This window comes from Plasmodium fragile (assembly GCF_000956335.1).
Source record: "Plasmodium fragile strain nilgiri unplaced genomic scaffold supercont1.1, whole genome shotgun sequence".
Taxonomy (NCBI): Eukaryota; Apicomplexa; class Aconoidasida; order Haemosporida; family Plasmodiidae; genus Plasmodium; species Plasmodium fragile.
In genome coordinates this window covers 681,156-700,338 of record NW_012192581.1, presented here as the reverse complement: position 1 = coordinate 700,338, position 19,183 = coordinate 681,156, and the positions used below count along the sequence as shown (strand labels likewise).

The 19,183-nt window shown below is 42.2% G+C and overlaps 5 protein-coding genes across 5 annotated transcripts; 2 read left to right on the top strand and 3 right to left on the bottom strand.

Moving 5' to 3' along the window:
* Positions 1-299: 299 nt before the first annotated feature.
* AK88_00151 (uncharacterized protein) lies at positions 300-2,851 on the bottom strand (the record flags this gene model as incomplete). The annotated part of the gene is made up of 11 exons (XM_012477802.1): positions 300-350; positions 464-537; positions 635-678; positions 795-825; positions 939-960; positions 1,054-1,274; positions 1,362-1,462; positions 1,624-1,684; positions 1,896-1,991; positions 2,117-2,246; positions 2,600-2,851. 11 exons carry the CDS (start codon positions 2,849-2,851, stop codon positions 300-302), a joined length of 1,083 nt encoding a protein of 360 aa, XP_012333225.1.
* A 391-nt stretch (positions 2,852-3,242) lies between these two features.
* AK88_00150 (uncharacterized protein) lies at positions 3,243-4,770 on the bottom strand (the record flags this gene model as incomplete). The annotated part of the gene is made up of 5 exons (XM_012477801.1): positions 3,243-3,581; positions 3,768-3,842; positions 3,976-4,088; positions 4,228-4,327; positions 4,639-4,770. The coding sequence occupies 5 exons, from the start codon at positions 4,768-4,770 to the stop codon at positions 3,243-3,245; spliced, it is 759 nt and encodes a 252-aa protein (XP_012333224.1).
* Positions 4,771-6,261: 1,491 nt separating this feature from the next.
* Positions 6,262-9,254, top strand: AK88_00149 (uncharacterized protein; the record flags this gene model as incomplete). The annotated part of the gene is made up of 2 exons (XM_012477800.1): positions 6,262-8,715; positions 8,859-9,254. The coding sequence occupies 2 exons, from the start codon at positions 6,262-6,264 to the stop codon at positions 9,252-9,254; spliced, it is 2,850 nt and encodes a 949-aa protein (XP_012333223.1).
* Positions 9,255-10,410: 1,156 nt separating this feature from the next.
* Positions 10,411-10,886, top strand: AK88_00148 (uncharacterized protein; the record flags this gene model as incomplete). Its single annotated transcript, XM_012477799.1, has 2 exons — positions 10,411-10,571; positions 10,712-10,886. 2 exons carry the CDS (start codon positions 10,411-10,413, stop codon positions 10,884-10,886), a joined length of 336 nt encoding a protein of 111 aa, XP_012333222.1.
* An 854-nt stretch (positions 10,887-11,740) lies between these two features.
* On the bottom strand, positions 11,741-19,183 carry AK88_00147 (uncharacterized protein; the record flags this gene model as incomplete). The annotated part of the gene is made up of 1 exon (XM_012477798.1): positions 11,741-19,183. One exon carries the CDS (start codon positions 19,181-19,183, stop codon positions 11,741-11,743), a length of 7,443 nt encoding a protein of 2,480 aa, XP_012333221.1.

The window sequence follows — 19,183 nt, the reverse complement described above, 5'->3', positions numbered from 1 at the left end:
AATGACCGCAGCTCATCCTACCTCCACAAGTGACATTTAAAAAAAAACACACACAAATGTGAAAATATATCTGTGTGTATAATTTGCAAATTGTTAATCTCCACCAGTGATTACATTTAGGTGGTCTTTCTTTTTCCTTTTTTTTTTTTGTGTTAAACTTCGCTTTGCATTTCTTGAATGGATGGACTCCACCTCGTCTTCTCGTTTGGCCAGGTGCTCATTTGGAAACCACTCCGAAATTTTTGTCTTCATATATATGTGCATGTATGTATATAAATTGTTTTTTTCCCCCCCGCATCTTATAGCCTTTTTTGAAATCCTTTATACCTCAGAATAATTCTCGGGCGTTCCTTCGGTGAAGCAACGGGGGGGGAGGAAAAGCTCATGTTAGGTGGGAAGCCAACTGGGTAGTTAAATGCACAGCCTCAAGTGGATTCCCCCTCTCTCACGTGGGTGTAATTACTTTCAAATAACTCTCTACGAAGTGGCTATTTCTGGTGTGGTTAATATATCTCAGTCTGTTTTTCATCAAGAAGACTTTCTCGAGAGGGGGGAAAAGGACAATCCAGTGTGTGTTTGCTTGTGTGTAGGCATAGAATGTACATTTGTGTACATATATAACATTTATATGCACTACTCTTCGTTGTAATGTTTCCTCCGTGCGAACCTGCCTGTTCCCTGAACGGAGTTAAAAAAAAAAATAAAAGGAGACAGTGTTTCAGAGTTCATCACGCCAACGTCGGCATGAGGGGAAAAAAAAATATATTTTTTCGTCGAATGAATGGTCAGGTAACCTCATTTCCTGATTTTTTCCTGTGTATAAATCTTCAGGGTGAAAAAAATAGAGAAATGTTATTACGTTACAATTTTTTTTTTTTTTTTTTTTTTTTTTTTGTTATCCCTTTACACAATTTAAGTTGCAAATTTTGCCCCTTTACCTTCTACATTGTGCACGTTTAACTGCATTAAGGTAAAAAAAAATAAAAGTGATGTACTCGTAAAATCAGAAGAGACACAAAAAAAGAAGGTAGACATTCTTGTCACCACACTTACCCTTTTTGTGATTCCCTCGTATTTGTTTTTTCGTATGTGCGACTTCACCATTTCGCTTGCATATCCACCTCTTCCTTCTGTTTTTTGGGTTACGACACAAAAAATAAAATAAAATAAAGTCGCGTTCCAGGTGAAAGCAGAACTACTAATGTAGTGCATCGGTCCATATACATCATCTGCCCACGTGTAGGCATTTTTCTTGCCCTCGTTTTGTTTGTGGTCTGGGCATGGTGTGCCCCATTATGGTCATATATGTACATACATGGAGACTAGCTTCATGCTGTTTAAATAGGGGGGTTTATACTTACTAGCTTTAACTTGCGGGTATGAAAAAACAAAATCGGACGGGGACTGTCCCAATCCGTAATTCTTCAGAGTCAACATTTTATTTTTATTCTTTACTGCGTCACTGAAAGATTGTGGTTGCGCCGTCCCGCGCGGTTGCATTGTAGGATATGACATAGTATATCTAGTCACGTTACGTCTTATTTTATTTTTTTCATTTAAGGCAACGCCCTCACGTGTGTATCCCCCCACGAGTACACATGTGCGTGCCCATTTCTCGCGTACCCGTAATCTTTCTGTGGGTCTAAAAACAGCTCCGCATGGACATCCACCATTTCGCCACCACCTGAGGGGGAAGAGCATTGAAAAGGGGGGTCGCAGGGGCATACAGATCTACACACGTACATTTACACACATATATATATGCACCTTCACCGGTGGGACAATCCGAACCTCTCCACTAAATTCCCTCTTAGAATAAGCAACTAACAGCATGCTACCCACCAAGGACGTTACACAATAATATATGCAACAGTGTTCTTTTCGAGCAGACGTACCCAACTCCTGAAGAAACAGTTTCTTCCTCCTCTCAAGCAACACCTCTTTCGTTTTAATGTCTTCGGATAATCGAATTTTCTCAGCATCATCCTGTTCTATATTCGCGTGGCGAGGTGATGCACATATGTGGGGGTAATAACTACTGTATGTTCTTATGCGCGCCCATACACATCTACACGCAATATGTATACTTGCACATCCAACGTTGTGAGTTCCTCACCATAGATGTTATTTAGCACATCTTGCATGCTTCTAGTTATATCTGGTTTCTTCACAGTCGTGTCGATGAGAAAGGGGAACTTCTTCTCGTGGGCATAGTAACTCTCGCTGTTGTCTTCCTTCAGTTTGTTCTAACAGAGAGGAGGACACATGTATACATATACATATATACTTATGTATATTCCTCACTTCCAGTCTAGTGCGCCCCCACTCGTGGCCCCTGACTCGTGCACACACATGTAGCGCATATAGTCCAGTTACCTTCCTCTCAGTCAGCACGTCCCCTTGCGTCCGGTTGCCTTGACGAGTGAATTACAACAATGAGGGACGAACAATAATGAGGGCAGCTATGCAGACGCCCCCATTTGCTCATTTGAACATTCACACATCCACGTGCTTATTCTGTTCGCATGAATCAACGATAAAACGAACTTAAATCCCGGCGATGGGTAAGGATGTCCCGCATGTTTTCCCTTTTCTTTACTGCAAACAAAGTGTAGAAGAAGCAAAATGGGTATTTTCTTGTCCCCTGTTTTTTGCACCTTTTCGTAAGACGTTCTTCCACTCTTCTTGCCCTTTTGTGATACTTACTAATAAATTGGACCTCCTCCGTTGTGTGTTTTTTCTGGACGTCTCTTTGTTCCTCCTCTCCATCTTTTAAAAAGGAAAATTTTAACAGATCTTTCTTTTTCTCGTAATCGTTATAGATGGGGATTTTCCTCCTGTAATCGCCCATTCTCTCGGTGTGTATGGCGATCGGTGTGCTCGTTTAGAGATAAGTGTAAACATGAGGGTAGAGCTTGCACGTAGGTAAATCCGTTTTGAACGACCGTGTAAAATCGCCTTGAGAGAGGCGAAAGTTTTAGACGCACGAAGTCAGTTGCCTTTCAATCCTCCTTTCATCCTTTTAACTCTTAAGAGGTGGAAAAAAAAAAGTATGCTAGGTTGGCAAATTTTAGTAATGTTAGGAAAAATCAAGCAAAGTTGGCAAAGTTGGCAAATTTCATAAAAACAAAAAACAAAGTGACACTCTCGCAACGGCGAGAAATAATCATCGATGAAAATAAACGCTACATTAGCGAGATCAAAAAAAAAAAAAAAAAAAAAAAAAAAAAAAAAAAAGACACTCAACTATTCATTATTTCCAGTGCTAACTTTTTATTTATGTATATGTCGTACGTTTTTGTTTTTCCCCTTCCCCTAACTTCATCATTCATTTTGTAATTTTCGCACGAACTAAAATTCAACAGCTTGAAAATATTCTCCTCTTCGCTCGAGGAGGGATTATTTGTTGAGCACACCTCATTTGGGATTGCGCAATTTTGTTCTTCCCTACTTCCGTATTTTTCCTGTTCCTTGACTTCCACAGCTTTTACACCTATAAACTCCTTCTTCTCTCTACGATCGATTACTCCTTTCACGTCCCTGTATATATGCACCAGGTTTTTCATTCCTAGATTGAAGTTCTGCCAAAGGGGGAAACAGAAGTATCGCGGTTGGGGGGAGGTACACAAGCTCACACATGCACGCTGTTACTACAATGACAGTTTGTAGGCACTTCCACCTATCCGTCCGGCCAATCCGATGTGCACAGTGGACAGGCACCCCGATAGGCAGCTCATTTGCCGTGCCCATTTCCGCTTTTCTCCCACCTCAAACAGGACGATGAGCTTATTGTTCTGCAACGTGATGCACAAATAAGGGCAAATCTCGAATATGTAAATGGCCTTAAAAAAAAAAAAACAAAAAAAAAGGGGAGGGGGAATAGGCAAGACATATGAATAAAGAAAAATGGACGCGGGGTAACTATAGTAAACAAATCACGTTCCATACATTTCCTTTCATAAAAAATTCTCTTACCTCGTTAATAAAAATGCTTTTTATGTCACTTATGCAAATAAAATTTAACCGATGTCGAAACCAGCTTTTCCTTTCAATTTGTATTCCAATGTTGTTCACAAGGAATAGCCTTTCTGTTGAGAAGTAAGGGGTGAAAAAAAAAAAAAAATTAAAAACTTCCATAGTACGTCATGCGGGCTGCTGTTACATACACATGTGCCCACTTTGGAAACCATTTTTGTGTAAACTGTTTTTTCTTGTTAGGATACTAACCAATGTGGTGATTATTCAGGTATATTATGATAAACGAGATGTACAGAACAAGCAGGAAAATTTGAAATTCGTCCAGCAAAACGTAGCCCTTCTTGCATCCCTGATAGGGGCGTAACGGCAGGAAAAGGTTGAGCATGGATGTGTGTGCCGATGCTGCGCAAATGCAACGACAAAGTTGTCAACAACTCTGCGCTTTTTCGCCTTTTCGCTCTTGCGCGTTGTTTTCCATCAAGTGCACCCCTCTCTCCACTGCCCCACTCCATGCGTCCATGCTTTCTCATTTCTTCTTCAACTCCGCGGAGCTTTTGAGCTCTAAACACGGGTACGTGCCGCACGGGTGTCTACGCATGTGGGAACACACGAATTGTCGCCTCATCTGTATTACACATCCGTGTGTTCACACTTTCATACCGAATAGAGACAATACAGATAGTACGCGGTCAAAGATAGTATAGCCAAGAGAACCTCCCTTTTCCTTTCCCTTCGTTCTGAAACGTATTCAATGCCATAGTCATACTCAATTTTCCTTATTTCATTTTTCATTTTTTTTTTTTTTTTTAATTTTGGCTAGTCATCCAAGGAATAAAAAAGAAGGGGAAAAAAAAAAAAAAAATCCCAACATTATTCCTCCAATAATCACCAAATTGAGCTCTTTCTCTGTTCAAGTCATTTTTTCCTTTCGCTGCAATTGTTTTCGATTCATGGGTTGAACGGTTTAAATGGCGATACCCGTTTTGGCAGCGCGCCTCCCTTCTGTTTCAGCTTCCAATTCGGCTTTCCCCTTTGTAGCATTTAATTGTAGCCTTTTGGTGCCTCCCCTACGCTGATTTTTCCTTCCCCGCGGAGTGCACAAGGGTCAATGGGTAGGCCGAGCACACATCGAAGGAAAACGCTCATCATGGGGACGTGCGCAGAATGAAGCAGCTGCGAGGGGGTATACCCACGCAAGTTCCAAAATGGGTGTCCAAATGGGTACCCAAAAAGGGAATAACACACGTGCTGTAACGTGGAGGTTTTGCCTCCTAGTAAATTAAGCAAGACGGACAAAACAGCACCACTTTCGGGAGCGCGAAACCTTTTGACACTTTTTTTTTGTTTTTCCCCCCGTTCCGTGTAGCAAAACAAAATTGCCTCATCAAAGGCACCGGGGCGGGCGTGCTAAAAATGTGTAATGATTTTTTTTGTTTTTAATTTTCCTCTTTGGCATATTTGTTTTAAAAAAAACAAAAAATTCACTGCACACTTAAGGCCATTTCAAAGAGAAATGGAATTGGAAGAAAAAAAAAAAAGTTAGAAAAATTGTGCCTAGCAAGAATAGTACGTATGCAATAGGACACCTTTTCCGCACATGTTCTTTTGTTGCATCATTTTGTTGTATCGTTTTGTTGCATTGTTTTGTTACACGTTTTGTTGTATCGTTTTGCTGTTTTGTTTTTTTGCACTATTTTCGGTACTTTGTCTCGTCTCGTCCATCCCATCAGTGTATTATTTTGCCATTTTATTTACCCCCCTTTTTTTTTAAGCTTTTGTTCCTTCCCACTTGGACATAATTACACGAAGATTTTTTTTTTTTTTTTAACACTCTTTTGTTTTGCACATCCGCAGCATATTTGTGTGTAAGGTTAAATGGCGAGTGGCTTTGCCAGTGTATGAAGAGAGACTTTTTGGTACTCTGCGAATGTACACTCGCGATGTGCAAGGAATGTGCCCCCCAGTGGGAAAATGGACAAATGTGTTAATACCATTTTAGGGGAAGCAAAACTCCAAAGGGGAGATAATACGCTTTTTCTTTCTTTTTTTTTTTTTTTTTGTAACATTTTTTAATTCGCCCTGTATTTACGTGTGCGCACCCGTCCATGGCCAACCTCTCCGTTCTTTCCCCCACGCTGTCACAACACTGCGTAAGAGAAGAGGCCCCCGCCCCTCACACACACACACACACACACTCAGTAGTTCCAATTAGATAAGCCTTTTTTTTTATCGCCCCTTTTTTGTGCCTAATTTGCCACATACGAAAAGGAAGAAGAAAGGAGGATGAGTGAGCCATCGAAGAAATCGAAAGACTCGGTAGACCCCCTGCTGAAGCTGAAGGAGGAGAGAGAAAAATTAATTCAGTGGTCCCTCAAGTTAAAAAATAATAACTCATCTTTCCTAATTTCTGAAAAGTTGGATACGGAAAAGAAATACTCAAGTGATGACTCGCTGGAGGTGGCAGGTTGCGATGACCGGATGCGTAAGAGGGAAATGAGGAAAGGTAAGTGGAGCACCAGTGCAGATAGGGAAGCGGACCAATTCACAGATGGTGCATCTTCCCACGGGGCTGATGATGGTGACTACCACAGCGCGAATGCAAACCAGACAGCGAACAAAGCCAAACATAACGCAAGGGGAAACGTAGATGACGCAAGCAGCTTCAACGTACTGATGAAGGACAGCATGTTGGGTGAGGAAAACACAGTAAAGGAGGGATATAAAAATATGCTGTCCAATTGGGGACAAAAAAACAACACAAAAAGCAGAATAGACACATATGGAGACGGATCAAGTTTTGAACAAGTTAGCCAAGATGAGGAATGTTCAGTTGGACCAAAATACGCAGAGAACACCCATCGTAGGGATAAACACCGAAACCACAAATTTGAAGAACACGCCAGTGACGAATGTTCGGAAGGTTCCTTTGGACCAAAGGCATCCCACATTAAAATGAGCAAAAGGGCAAATAATGAATACGATAATTTCTCACCCGTTGTACATACTATGGAAAATTTTTTTAAAATGCCAATGAGAGAAGACGCAAAAGGCTCAGGGGTAGATGCTCCTAATGAAGGGCAAAATAAAAAGAGCGGAGCGAACAACCATAGTGACGACACGTTTCCGAATATGAACACTGCTAACACGAAGAGGAAAATAAAATTAACCAGGAAGGTAAAAGGAAAGGAAGTAAAAAATATGGCCAACTATTTTTTAAATTCAAATGATTCGAAGCTTGGTCCTAAATTTTTGACTTCCCTTCAGTTTGAGAGGAACCATGCTGGCTACAACGCGGACAACAACGAGGATCACAACACAGGTAGACATGCAAGAAACACTGCCCATTACAAATCATCAAACGAAAGCGTGCACACCTTCCTACCAGGTGCCTCCCCATTCCACGCAAAGGACAATTTCTCCTCCACCACTCTGCAATCTAATAGTAATGAAGACATACTCAGCGGTGCTAAACCAAGTGGGGCTAAACTAAAATATAAGAAACCCATTAAACTGTCCACGCTGCTAGAAGAAAAGGTACACATGTTGGAACACAAAAAGGAGTTGCTCAATGACAAAATTAAGGACCTACATGATAATACATACACCCTCATGGACGCACAACAAAGGGATAATCTAACCATACAGCACTACGAATTAATTATAAAAAATTTGGAGTCCAAATATAACAAACTTTTTAACATGTATCAGGAACTCGATGAGCATCGAATTTCATACGTTGATGCCTATCGTGAAAAACAAACAAAAATTGAAAACCTCTGCGCAATTATGCAAATAAAAAGTGAAGAGAGCTTAAAATTAACACAAGAAATGAACCTTTTAAAAAAAAAAAATGAAGAAATACAAGGACAAATTTATGAATATATAAAAGACATAGAAGATAAAGAAGTTGTGTTAAATAAAAAAAAGGAAGAATGTGTAAATTTCAAAAATGCACTCGAAAAAGCAAACTCAGAAAATGCCGACTTAACATGCAGACTAAACCAGATAACCACCCAGTTAGAAGAAGCCTTGAATCAAAATAAAGTGTTGCAAGAAGAAAATGATAATATAAAACACAAGTACAAAACTATGAGTAAAAGTGGAGATACCACCAACAATTTTTTCATCCCCAAAATAGAAAATTTGCTAGACATTATTAATAAGCTGTTGGAAATTTTTAAGTCCAATGAGGGAAATATTTTAAACTATGCTGATTTTTTTAAGGAGAACGCTTCCACCATTGAACAGAAGTTAGCAGACAATGACAACATATGTGATGATGTCATTCGTTTGCTAGATGTCAATTTCGTGAACTCCTTGATCGGTACCTTCAAGCAAAGAGAAGAAGAATACGCTCAACAGAAAGAAAAAATGGAAATCATTTTCGATGATCAAATTTTGAAAATGTACGAAACGAACATTAACAATGTTGAAGTTGCTAATAAATACATCGTGGACTTAAAAAATAAACTAATGTCTGTCATGCTGCAAAGAAATAATTTGAAGAAAAAAGCGCTACTACTCTCTACTGCACAAGGAAGATTAAACGACAAGCCAATAATTAATGAACTCAAAAAAATGAACGCCGGTACGCTTCTCCACAAGTGCAAATATCACTCCTTCACACACAAGCCGGTACCCGTTTTCATGAAAATCATGGACGGTCGCATTATCACCTGGACTAGGGACGTTAAGGGAAAAAATGGCTTCAAACGGAAGAAGCTCATCGATATCCAGGTTGGTGCAGCGGTGGTGTAGTGGCTGTGTAGCGGCGATGAAGCACTCTATTACCCGGTGTGCTACACCATTAGCTGCGCTGTTGGCCCCCTCGTCAAAAACCTCACCTTGCACACCTTTCACCTCCCCCCCCTACCCCGCAGGACGTGACCTCCATAGATTACGGACTAAACAGCACACCCGTCTACTGGCTAATCGAAAAGCACAACAAAAAGAGTCTCGAGAAAAAAAAAATAAAACCAAACCAACGTTACAATAACGCACATGGAATACACCCCTGTAAGTGCTTTACATTGCGCACCCGAGAAAGGACGTATGATTTTTTCTCCAACGACGAAGAAGCGATCGCCACGTGGGTCGTAGGACTCGGCGTCCTATGCTACCAATACAACAAATTCGCTAACATACAGTCGCGCTCAGAATTTGTTGTAAAAAAGGCTCAGCTGAAATTGCAGTTGCACTGTATTAAGCGGAACATAAATTACACGACTCTGTGGAAAGAGGCCATCCAGCGCACGCAGGACCAGCTCTCGCAGTGATCTGCACACTCCACTTCGTCGCTGAGCCGCCATAGCCCTCTCGCCGCCTCATTTTTTTTTATGTTGTCCATTCCTCTTTTTTTGCGTCCCGCCATTTAGTGTCCACTTGACATGATTTTTTCGTTCTTTTGGCTTTTTTTCGTTTCGTTAGTTCTTTCCGTTTTCTCCCATTATTCCTTGGACCGCCGAACACTCTCGAAGCGCACCTCTGCGCAAAGTCGCGACGTTCACGCTGTTCACCATGTGCATGCTAAGTATGCGGCGGTTCGAGCTGGGACGCCTATACACAGCTCCAGTCCACTAATCTGTAGAAACATCCTTTTTTAACCGAAGAGGGAAAGCACACATGTGTACTCAGATCCGCTCAATGTTGTAAAAAAAAAAAATACATTAACTGTAACTCCGCTTTGATAAAAAAAAAGATGCACTTCATCATATTGGCAAAAACAGGTAAACATGTGCCACGGTGATAAACTGTGTATGTGTTCCTCTTAAAAAATGATAACCGGGAATACTTATCTTAACGGAAAAAGGCTTTAAAAAAGGTGCTCACTGGAAGAAAAATCAGCAGTCCTGTTTTAGCTGACTTGCCATATTTTTACATTCTTATTTTTTCGTTTTTTATTTCTCTCGACATCCTCACACATATAATTATATTTATTGCCACATTACGGGGAAGAAGAAAATGAATGCAGTGGCACGCCTCGTTTTATACCCTGTGAAATGTTGAATAAAAAAAAATTTCATAATATCTACCAAGAGGAGCGTGTACATCCCACACTTCGCGCAATTTTTCGTCAACCGGGAAAGCTAAACCTCATATTTCATTTCATTTTATTTTTTTTTTTAAATCCACTCATGCCACAAGGCAAATGCATTTTATGTTAAGCGTGTTTCCCACAGCTCATGCGCAACAACGAAAACGCAGCGAAGGATTTCTCACCAAAATTGATTGCCCAGGTTAGGGAAGGAACAAATATCGGATGCTACTCTATCACAAGCCGTGTACGTGTACATATACACCTGTACATGAGTGTACATCTTTAAGGAGTATCTCTGGCCACTCCACCCCTTTTGTCGTATTCTTATCCACGCAAGGAGACTTAACGAAGCCGCAAAAAAAAAAAAAACAAGTAGAACCGAAGGGACCAACAAAATGGGGTTCCACATCCAAGCCTACATCGCCATGATGGGCAGGGGCATAAACCCCAAAACCTGGAAGAAAATGTGCATCAACTACAAGAACAAGCAAATCATAGATGTGTATAATGCAGCTGCGCAGTTCACAAATAATCAAATAGCCCAAGTCGCGAGGGTGTAAGTAGTGAAATGAAGTGTAAAAGGGAAACGAACTTTTAACAAAGCCACACACCTTCTTTATGTGACTTTGCTGGATTATGTATTCGCGTATGAGCATCAGTTTAACATGTTTCTCTCCCTCCCTTCCTCCATTACAGGTACCAGTACAGATATTGGTGGTGGGCCAACCCCTTCGGCATGGGACTCATTTTCTACCTAGGGTACAAGGCATGGTATATGGTGTACATGAACCATAAGCAGAGGAAAGTGGCCCAGGTTGTTGCGTCGGCGTATGGCCAAGGTGGACAGTGGCTCAACCCCGTCCCGAAATGAGCCTAAAGTGATTTCTTCCCAATATGACGATAATACCCGGTCCCCCTCAGGACGGCCGTGTCGTTTCCCCCATTTGTTCTTTTCTGGGGGCCGCATGCACATATATATGACCACGTATACGTCCATGTATGTATATATGTATGTGTGTGCATGATTTGCTTGTTCTCACCGTGCACCTCCTTTTTTTCGTTGTTAAACTAATTTAACGGGTTGCTTCCCCATGTGCGTAACACACAAACATATTTGCTTATTACACAAAAAAAAAATTTTTTTTTTTCACATGAATGTAACAAAGGTGGCTATGACAAACTGGTGCCAACACCATGTGTACTGTCAGCCTCTACAAAAAAAAAAAAAAAAATTTACCCCAGTGGGTCTTTCACGTAGCTGCAGCACACTGTGGGGATCCACATAAGAACAAAGAGAAATAATTATCAAAGGTGGAAAAAAATATAAACAAAAAGAAACAAAAAAGGGAGAGAGGCACATAAGAAACAAAACGGGCGCAGTGTCACTGAAATGTAAATTGGGTCCCCCGAATAATAAACAATTTTTCACACCACGGTGGATTAACCCCACTGGTGTTCCAACATAATTGGCAAGTGAACTCGACGCAGTGTACCAAGACGCCTTCCACGGATGTGTCCCTTTAAATAGTTACATGAATTCGTTCGGTGTCCGATGGACGAATTGCGCGACGAACGGGTTATGCAACAAAGGAGTGAAATGCACCGCACGGTTGTAATGAGCCATTTAATCTCTAAGCATGTATGTGTGGTTATTTTCCCGCCCTGCTGTTTCTCCTGCTGATAATTGCAAATTTCCATCCATCATAGTCATGAGCGTCTCACCAATTATAACACTACGGACGGTTTCTTTAGACCCATGCCATTGTCCCCATGTATGACAGCAGGGATGGCCATATTAGCTTGTCCGGTTTGCTCGATGAGATTGTCCCCATTCAGATTGCCCTGATTTGCATTATCTATCGCAAGGTGATAACTGGAAAGGGCATAATTACGCATGTTTTTCACTGAGCTCGCATTCGCCTCCCCGTTTGTGCCAACTATGTACGCCTTACCATTGACGTCGTAAAAAATTTGTCCACCATAAGGCCGGTTATTAATTAACAGATCCTTCCTCCCAGCGTTGATAGGATTGTAAGTTAACCCATTTGAAATATTTCCATAATGAATCGGAACCTGTAACGCTTTGCCAAACTTTGGGTGCATCATCTGCTGAGGACTTAACTGAGTCGCCGGAGTATGCACAGTTGAGGGGATGTCATTTCTCGTTACATGCACGGGGTCACCAATTTTGTTTCCAATCCCAGGGTTAAATAAATTGCCACCAATATTTATGCTCCCCAAATTGGGCATACTCACCGCCTTGTTCACGTAGTGCATTCCGTTGAAGTCGTTACTGTTTGGGGCTACAATGGGATGCTGTAGGAATTGTCTATGTGTAGGGTCAGACATGTAAGAATATTGCTTGCTCATGAGAACGCCTTTATTGAGGGGTCCATAAAGCGTGTTATTATTCCTTAGATTGGAAGTATCTCCCGGGTTCACCATCTTCACACCTTGACTCGAGCTAACATTGGCATAGCAATACATCCCATTGTTAAAATTTATTTTTTCATTCTGTTGATCGAATCCTATCCCCTTTTTATCTTCATTGAACGTGGACAAATTTCCCTCTTCACCATTCGGAAGTGGGTCCTTAAGGGGTGCACTATCTACCTTGCTGTTAGTAGCATCCACATTTGTGTGGTCACTAGGAAGGCCTAAACTCCCAGCACCATACTGCCCTCCACTGAAGAGGCTAATATTACTCATATGGTCTCTATTCCTTTCATGTGACTCCCCCTTTTTGTAATTTCCTAAACGGTTAGCTTCGTCGGAGTGTCCCCCTAATGTCGAGTCGATCGCGCCTACTGCACCGCTGCTACAACATTTGGAGGGGTCCACATTCACCCTGATTATTCCATCTTTAACACTATTCGTTCTGCTGAACGCTTCCGTCGAGTTTACCACTTTTCCATTTGCTTCCTCGAAGCAATGACGACTCCCCTTGGCAAAATTATCACCACCTAGATAATAATTTAACTCACTCTTCATGTACTCATTGGCCTTTTGTAGCCCAACAACTCCGCTACACGTTTTGCTTATCATAATTTGGTGGCCATTATTTGCACTGGCAAAATTGGGCTGCGGATTTTCCATACGGATTGGGCCCTCCGTAACATTTGCGCTTCCCACAATATTGAACTTCTGTGGTATTATCATTGGGGTTAATTTCGACCTGTCCATCTGCTCAGTTACATTTCCTTGCGTACATTCTCCTGTTTTGGGGTCTGTCGTACGACTCATCAGTGGAGAATCTCTTGGCGCAGAAAGCACCTCGTTATCTTTTCCTGTGTCGACGTTTGGCGGGTATTCATTCGTTTTGCTGGGCAAGACGCCTCCCTTTGTTATTTCTCCCTTTTGACTATTGCACAAAATGGTCTCTATCTCACGAGGGAAATTGATTCCTTCGTTACCTATGCAGTTGTGTCCCATACTATTTGGTTTTTCCTGAAGGGTTCGTTTCTTTTCCATCTCACTAGTTCTCTCATGACTGCTGACATTACCTGGCGGAGTAACATCTTCTTCAGAGTTGTGAATACAGACAGATGCACTACTATAATGTGAATGTCTCCTTTTGTGCGTGTCTTGCTGGTTGCTGTCCACGGGAGGGATGTTTCTTACCTTTGAGTTTTTTCCACATAATTGATTAGCAACTGGTTGTGTTCTTCTGCGATCGGACATCATGCCATCTTCCCTCACGTCAACATATTCGTCGCGTCTATTCCTCTCCCCCACACATGACCCTTCAGCATCCCATTTGGAAGCGCCTCTACTCGGTTCCCTATCCCTTTCGTCGCTATAGTAGAAGCGATGTCTGTCCCCCTGTGTGGTATGGCTACTGTGCCACTCTCGGGATGTTTTTCCATAATGACGATTCCCCCCATGATGAGCGCCTAAATTTGGATCGCTACTTTTAACCCTTTTTTTATTCTCCTCAGGTTGCAGGGAACTGTGCGACCTGGACATTCTCGAGGGGTCAATCTTGTCGTACATAGCATGACTGCCTGAACAGCTAGTGGTGTTCCCCTCAGATATGCTGCCACTCCTTTGGGAACATTCCGAGTGGCCATAAGAACGACCCGATTTGTGATTGCCCGTCTGCTTTCTAGCTTCCTTATATTTATTAGTATCCCCATTCTGCTGCTTTTTTTTGTCTTCCATTCTGGGTGATCCATTATAAGGGGTTATTTCGTCCACCTCCTGGTAATCGCCCTTTCGGTTTGAATGTGCGTGCTTACTCCCGCGTCTACAGTGATAGGTCCCGCGCTGGTCTATCTGGCCATCGATCGAGTGCCCAGAGTTGTTCCCCCTATTGCCCCACTTGTCCCTTCTGGATGGAGCTCTCCCCCGACCTAAACATATACTGCTACCTGCCTCATCACCCTTACGCACGGGTTCCCTTTGCGCATGCGAGAAATTCATGTGGTGATCACGCTCATGCTTATTATGCTGTTCATGTTTTGAGAAATCACATTTACCTTGCGTGAAACTGCTTTGATTACGCGAGTTGCCATTCCTTTTTCTGAAAATATCTTCACTACTTCTTTCCTTCAGCATTGAGTAGGGACCATATGATAAGCCCGTCTCCTCCATTGAGGAATCTTCCCCCAATATGTTTCCCCAATTGGAGATATTTCCCGCGGATGATGTACTCACTTTTGTTTGTCTCTTCACACAAGACATCCCACCTTCCTTCTTTCCACATTTTGCTACATCTACATTTACACAATTACCACTTCTGCTCATGTCCGATTCATCATCATGAGGAGAGTTCAAATTGTCCAATATGGCGAACCGATCAGCGGATGCCTCTTCCGAGTAGCTGTTCCCACTATATTTGCTGTCCTTCCTCAGCGAGTTCCTCATTCTACGGCTTGGCCTTCTTTCCTTTTCATCATCATGGTGGTAATTATGTGACGTTTTGGGGGTTCGACATTTCTCATTCGATAATGTCTTCTGCCAACTCTGTTCTGTACCACCCTTGTGTAGTCTTCCTCCATCCACCATTCGCTCGCTGAACGTTTCACCTCTTCCCTTTTTACAAACCGATTCGCGGATGCAACAAACATTACTCTCCCTACCCTTCGACTGAATACTTCTAATTATTGCTTCATCCCTGTCGCTACATAATTTGTTATCTGCCCCGCAGCGGAAACTGTTTTCCATGTTAACCTGTTTGTCTTGCGTACCACCACTCTTATCACTATACACATCGCTATTAATCATGGTTGGCTTTTTTGACGTCATGGCGCTTCCACTGAGATGCGACATGTGGACGCAGCTATTCGAGCCATTGCCCACGGGAAAATGCTGCCTTGCATTCTTTGGCGAACTGCCACCTTTACCAGACGATACATTATTGTTACTATCATGACCAAGACTTCCTTCTGCGATTTCTTTCGTGTCTCCGTAGGGATGCCCTCCGTGTGAGTAATGCACAATGCTTCCATGATCGATGCCACGACTTGTTCTACGAATCCTTCCACCTTCGGTACCTTCCTTTTGTTCCTCCCTTGACACCACCCTCGAATTGTAGAGAACCCTTTCTATGTTGTTCATCCCAGGATAATCGCAAAAATTGGAAGAGGAGGCGTTTCCCCACCTGCTGCTTCTTCTCCCTTTATCGTATCTTTCATCCTCATGGTGTGCCTCTTTCTTGTGACGACGTTGACCTGAGTGGGTAGTTACTCCCCTCGAATCGGCCCGTTTTACCATTTCGCTTCTGCTCCTTGAATCGGAAACCCTGTTCTCTGCAAAAATGTCACCCGATAAAGCACTCCTCATTTTTCTACTCTCTCTGTGCAAGCGGTTAGTGCAAGACAACTGCGATGATTGGGGATTTTCAAAATTCTCCTTAGAACTGTGATGCGAATGGGAGTTACTCCTTGTATAGTGTTCACTTTGCTTGTCCATTTTGTCCTTTCTCGCCGCCTTCTTACGATTTGATGATGAGTCGTGGTCACTTCGACGACGCATTTTGCTGTTAGTGCTATAGTTTGTATGTTTTTCAAAATCAGCATTGGTTAAAATTCCACCATCTTGCCTTCCTCCCATTTGTTGCAAACAACAACTATTGCCTGTTTGGCTTGCCCTCATTTCAATTTTGCCTTCCCCCAATTGACCCACAACACATTGGTGCGCTCCATTTTTCTGCGCGTCTTCTTTCGTGTGTGAAATTGGTTCGTGCGATCGAGCATATACCTGTTCTGCACGATGCCATAAGCAGTTTTCTGGGTCATCCGCTTGGCTGTGTTTCCAAGCTGGACAATCTCTAGCTCCATTCTTTGTATCATCCACACATTTGTGGACACCACTGGAGTAGTCCCCACTATGCGATTTATACCGGTCAAGTGTGTGAGTCGTCCCCGAGTTGTTATTTACATCTCGCTCTATGGATACAGAATTACCCTTCGCATACATATTCAATTTTTTCTTTCTTTCTTTTCCTTTCGAGTACAGGCGTTCCTCATTTTTATAATGGCTATCACTATCGCTCTTCTCAACTTCGTTTCGTACAACAGCCTTTCTGTGTACCCCCCTTCGCGATGATCCTGTCCAAGGGAAACTTCTACCTTCCTCGTCACGGGAAAATTCCTCCCTTTTTTTGTTACGCTGACTATTTGACAAGGCTGTAGCAACGCTTCTGCTTCTCCCCAATTTGTCTTTTATTTCTAACACTTCATTTGTATCACCAAATTGGTTAGCCTTTGTACGACTCCTTTTATTTTCCCCGACCCCGTTGTAGCAAATATTGTTCTCTCTATGTTCGCAGACGCAGGAGCAACCACTACATTCCTTTTTCACACCCGATTTGCCATACTGCACCATTTTGTATTTTTCCATTGAATTTTTTTCAGAAGCTATTTTGTTTGACAAGTTCAAGGAACTTGCAATGTGGTGTTTCCCCCTAAATTTTTCACCATCATTAATGAACTGTCTTCCCCTTGCGTCTTCCTCATACGTTCCGTCTACACTGTCTGACGGTATAGTAATCGTCCTCAAGTTTTTATATTTCTGTTGTCCCTCTAGGGAGTCATTACAAGTAAGGGATTTTTCTCCATTCCCTTTACCACTTTTTTCTCCCCTTTTCAGCGCAATACTGTCTAATTTGTAGCTACACCTGCCACTGTTTGAAGTTCCCCAGGTTAACATTTTGCAGTTTTGCCTCGGTGCCTCGTGTCCAGGATCGAGCATCAATTTATCATTACGTTGCGTTAATAAGAGAATCTTCCCTTCATCCTTCACTGCGTCTGTTTTCTTTTCCACTATGTATTTATGGCCTTCATTTTTGGATTCACCTGGTTCGCAGCCGTCGCTTAATACAATTTGTTCCCCTTTTTTATTATCTTCCAATTGAAGATAGGAATTGGTGTGCTCTCCCTTCACCACACGGGCATCCATTATGCATCTATTGTCCTGTGTCCTTGTCCTAAGTTGAGATGAATTTTTCCTCATTCCTTTATGGTCCTCTTTGTTGTGAAATCCTCTTTCATACTGGACGTGATACTCATCTGGAGCTTTATTCCATGTGCACGCGCTCTTCCTCCTCGTCCCCTCTGCATGGATCTGCAATTCTGTCTCTTCCTTTGTTCTGTTCCACGAAGAGTTGCTACCCTCGCTTCTGCCATCCATACAATGAATGTTTAAGCCACTTCTATGGCACTTCGTGTTTTTTCTGCAGCAGCTCTGTTGACTTCCCCCCAATGATGAGTAAGTGCCAGAGAGGAGCTTATTATGCTTTGTCGTGTCGCATGTACAAGTGGAATTGGAACACATTTTAGCGCTTTCCCCATCTTCTCCATCTTTACCTGCATATCGAAGCCTAATTCCTTCATTCGTTCTGTTTTTCACATTTAAGTTCATTCCTCTTTCTCCTTTCGAAGTGAATAAAACGTGAGAGGAAGCATCTCCTTTGATGTTGCCACCCAAATTGGTTGTTCTTTTCCCTTCCGTGAAATTATTTCCCCTAGGGTTGTCTAAAGGTAGAGATAGGTTGACTTGGAATTTTTTGTTTTTCTCCTTTTCTCGTAAATCTCTCTCGTTATGTTTCCCTAAGTGATCGTGCTCGTTGGCTGAAGGGCCCCTTCCATGATGTGTACGTTTGTTCATTGAGACAGATTCAGTTTTTCTCCCATCACCATCACCTTCCATCTTTCTTCCCACTCCCTTTCTGCTTATCCTTACTCTTATTTTTTGTTCTCCCTTTTCTGCACTGTTATCGCGACGTCTATGTGGGTGTGTCCCCTTCACGTGGCATGCAACCCCCGCCTTGTTCACATTCGCATCTGAGCTTCCCCCACACCATGGATTATACGTTGCACACCTTTGGACCGGTTTCAAGTGTACGAACGGTGTGTCATACATATTGGGATCTCTAATTTCTTTAGCGGTTAATTTGCCCAAATGGTGAATTCCTACCGAGGTACCTATTCCGTTATTCTCCCTTTGGCTGCCCCAGAAGGGCAAATTGTGCCTCATTACATCATTCCGTAGGGAGTAGAAATTTGCTGGCTTAGGGTACTCAGACGAGGATCGATGCGTATTGATAAACCTGGGGTTAAATATTTCGTGAGGACTTTGGTTCGAAATTTTTATAATGGCCCTTTTCCTTGGATCACCGGTGCTATTGGCATGACTGTCGTCCCATTTGGAATGACTCTTGAATCTAACAAAGGGCTTTAAATTTATTCCAACGAAATCGCTTCTACGTACAGTCTTCTGGGGTGTCCTACGTCTATACGTCACGTTATTCGTGGGTTCTACATTTATATACTCATTTAAAAGAAAGGCAGATCTGGACTCAAGTGGCAATTTATGTGAGTTCCTTTCCTTATCTTGTAATCCTTTTTTGTACATTTCTTCTATCTTACCTATTAGCGATTTTATGAAGGATTTCTGTTCCTCTTTTTTTTTTTTTTTTCTCTCTTCAGAATGTTGCAAATTCCTGTTTGCATTTTTTCTTATCTTTATGCTGATCGTATTGTTCTTACTTCCGCTATAATAATTTGGAGTAAACAACCTTTCTTCGGTGCTGGACCCGTTCGACTCTCTTCCCCTACGTCTGTCCTCGTCCATTACCTCGTTACCTTCGCTTGATTTACACCTTCCCGATGAGAAGGGACATTCCTGGGGGGGATCCCCACATGGTCTCCTACCTGTTCGTTTCAT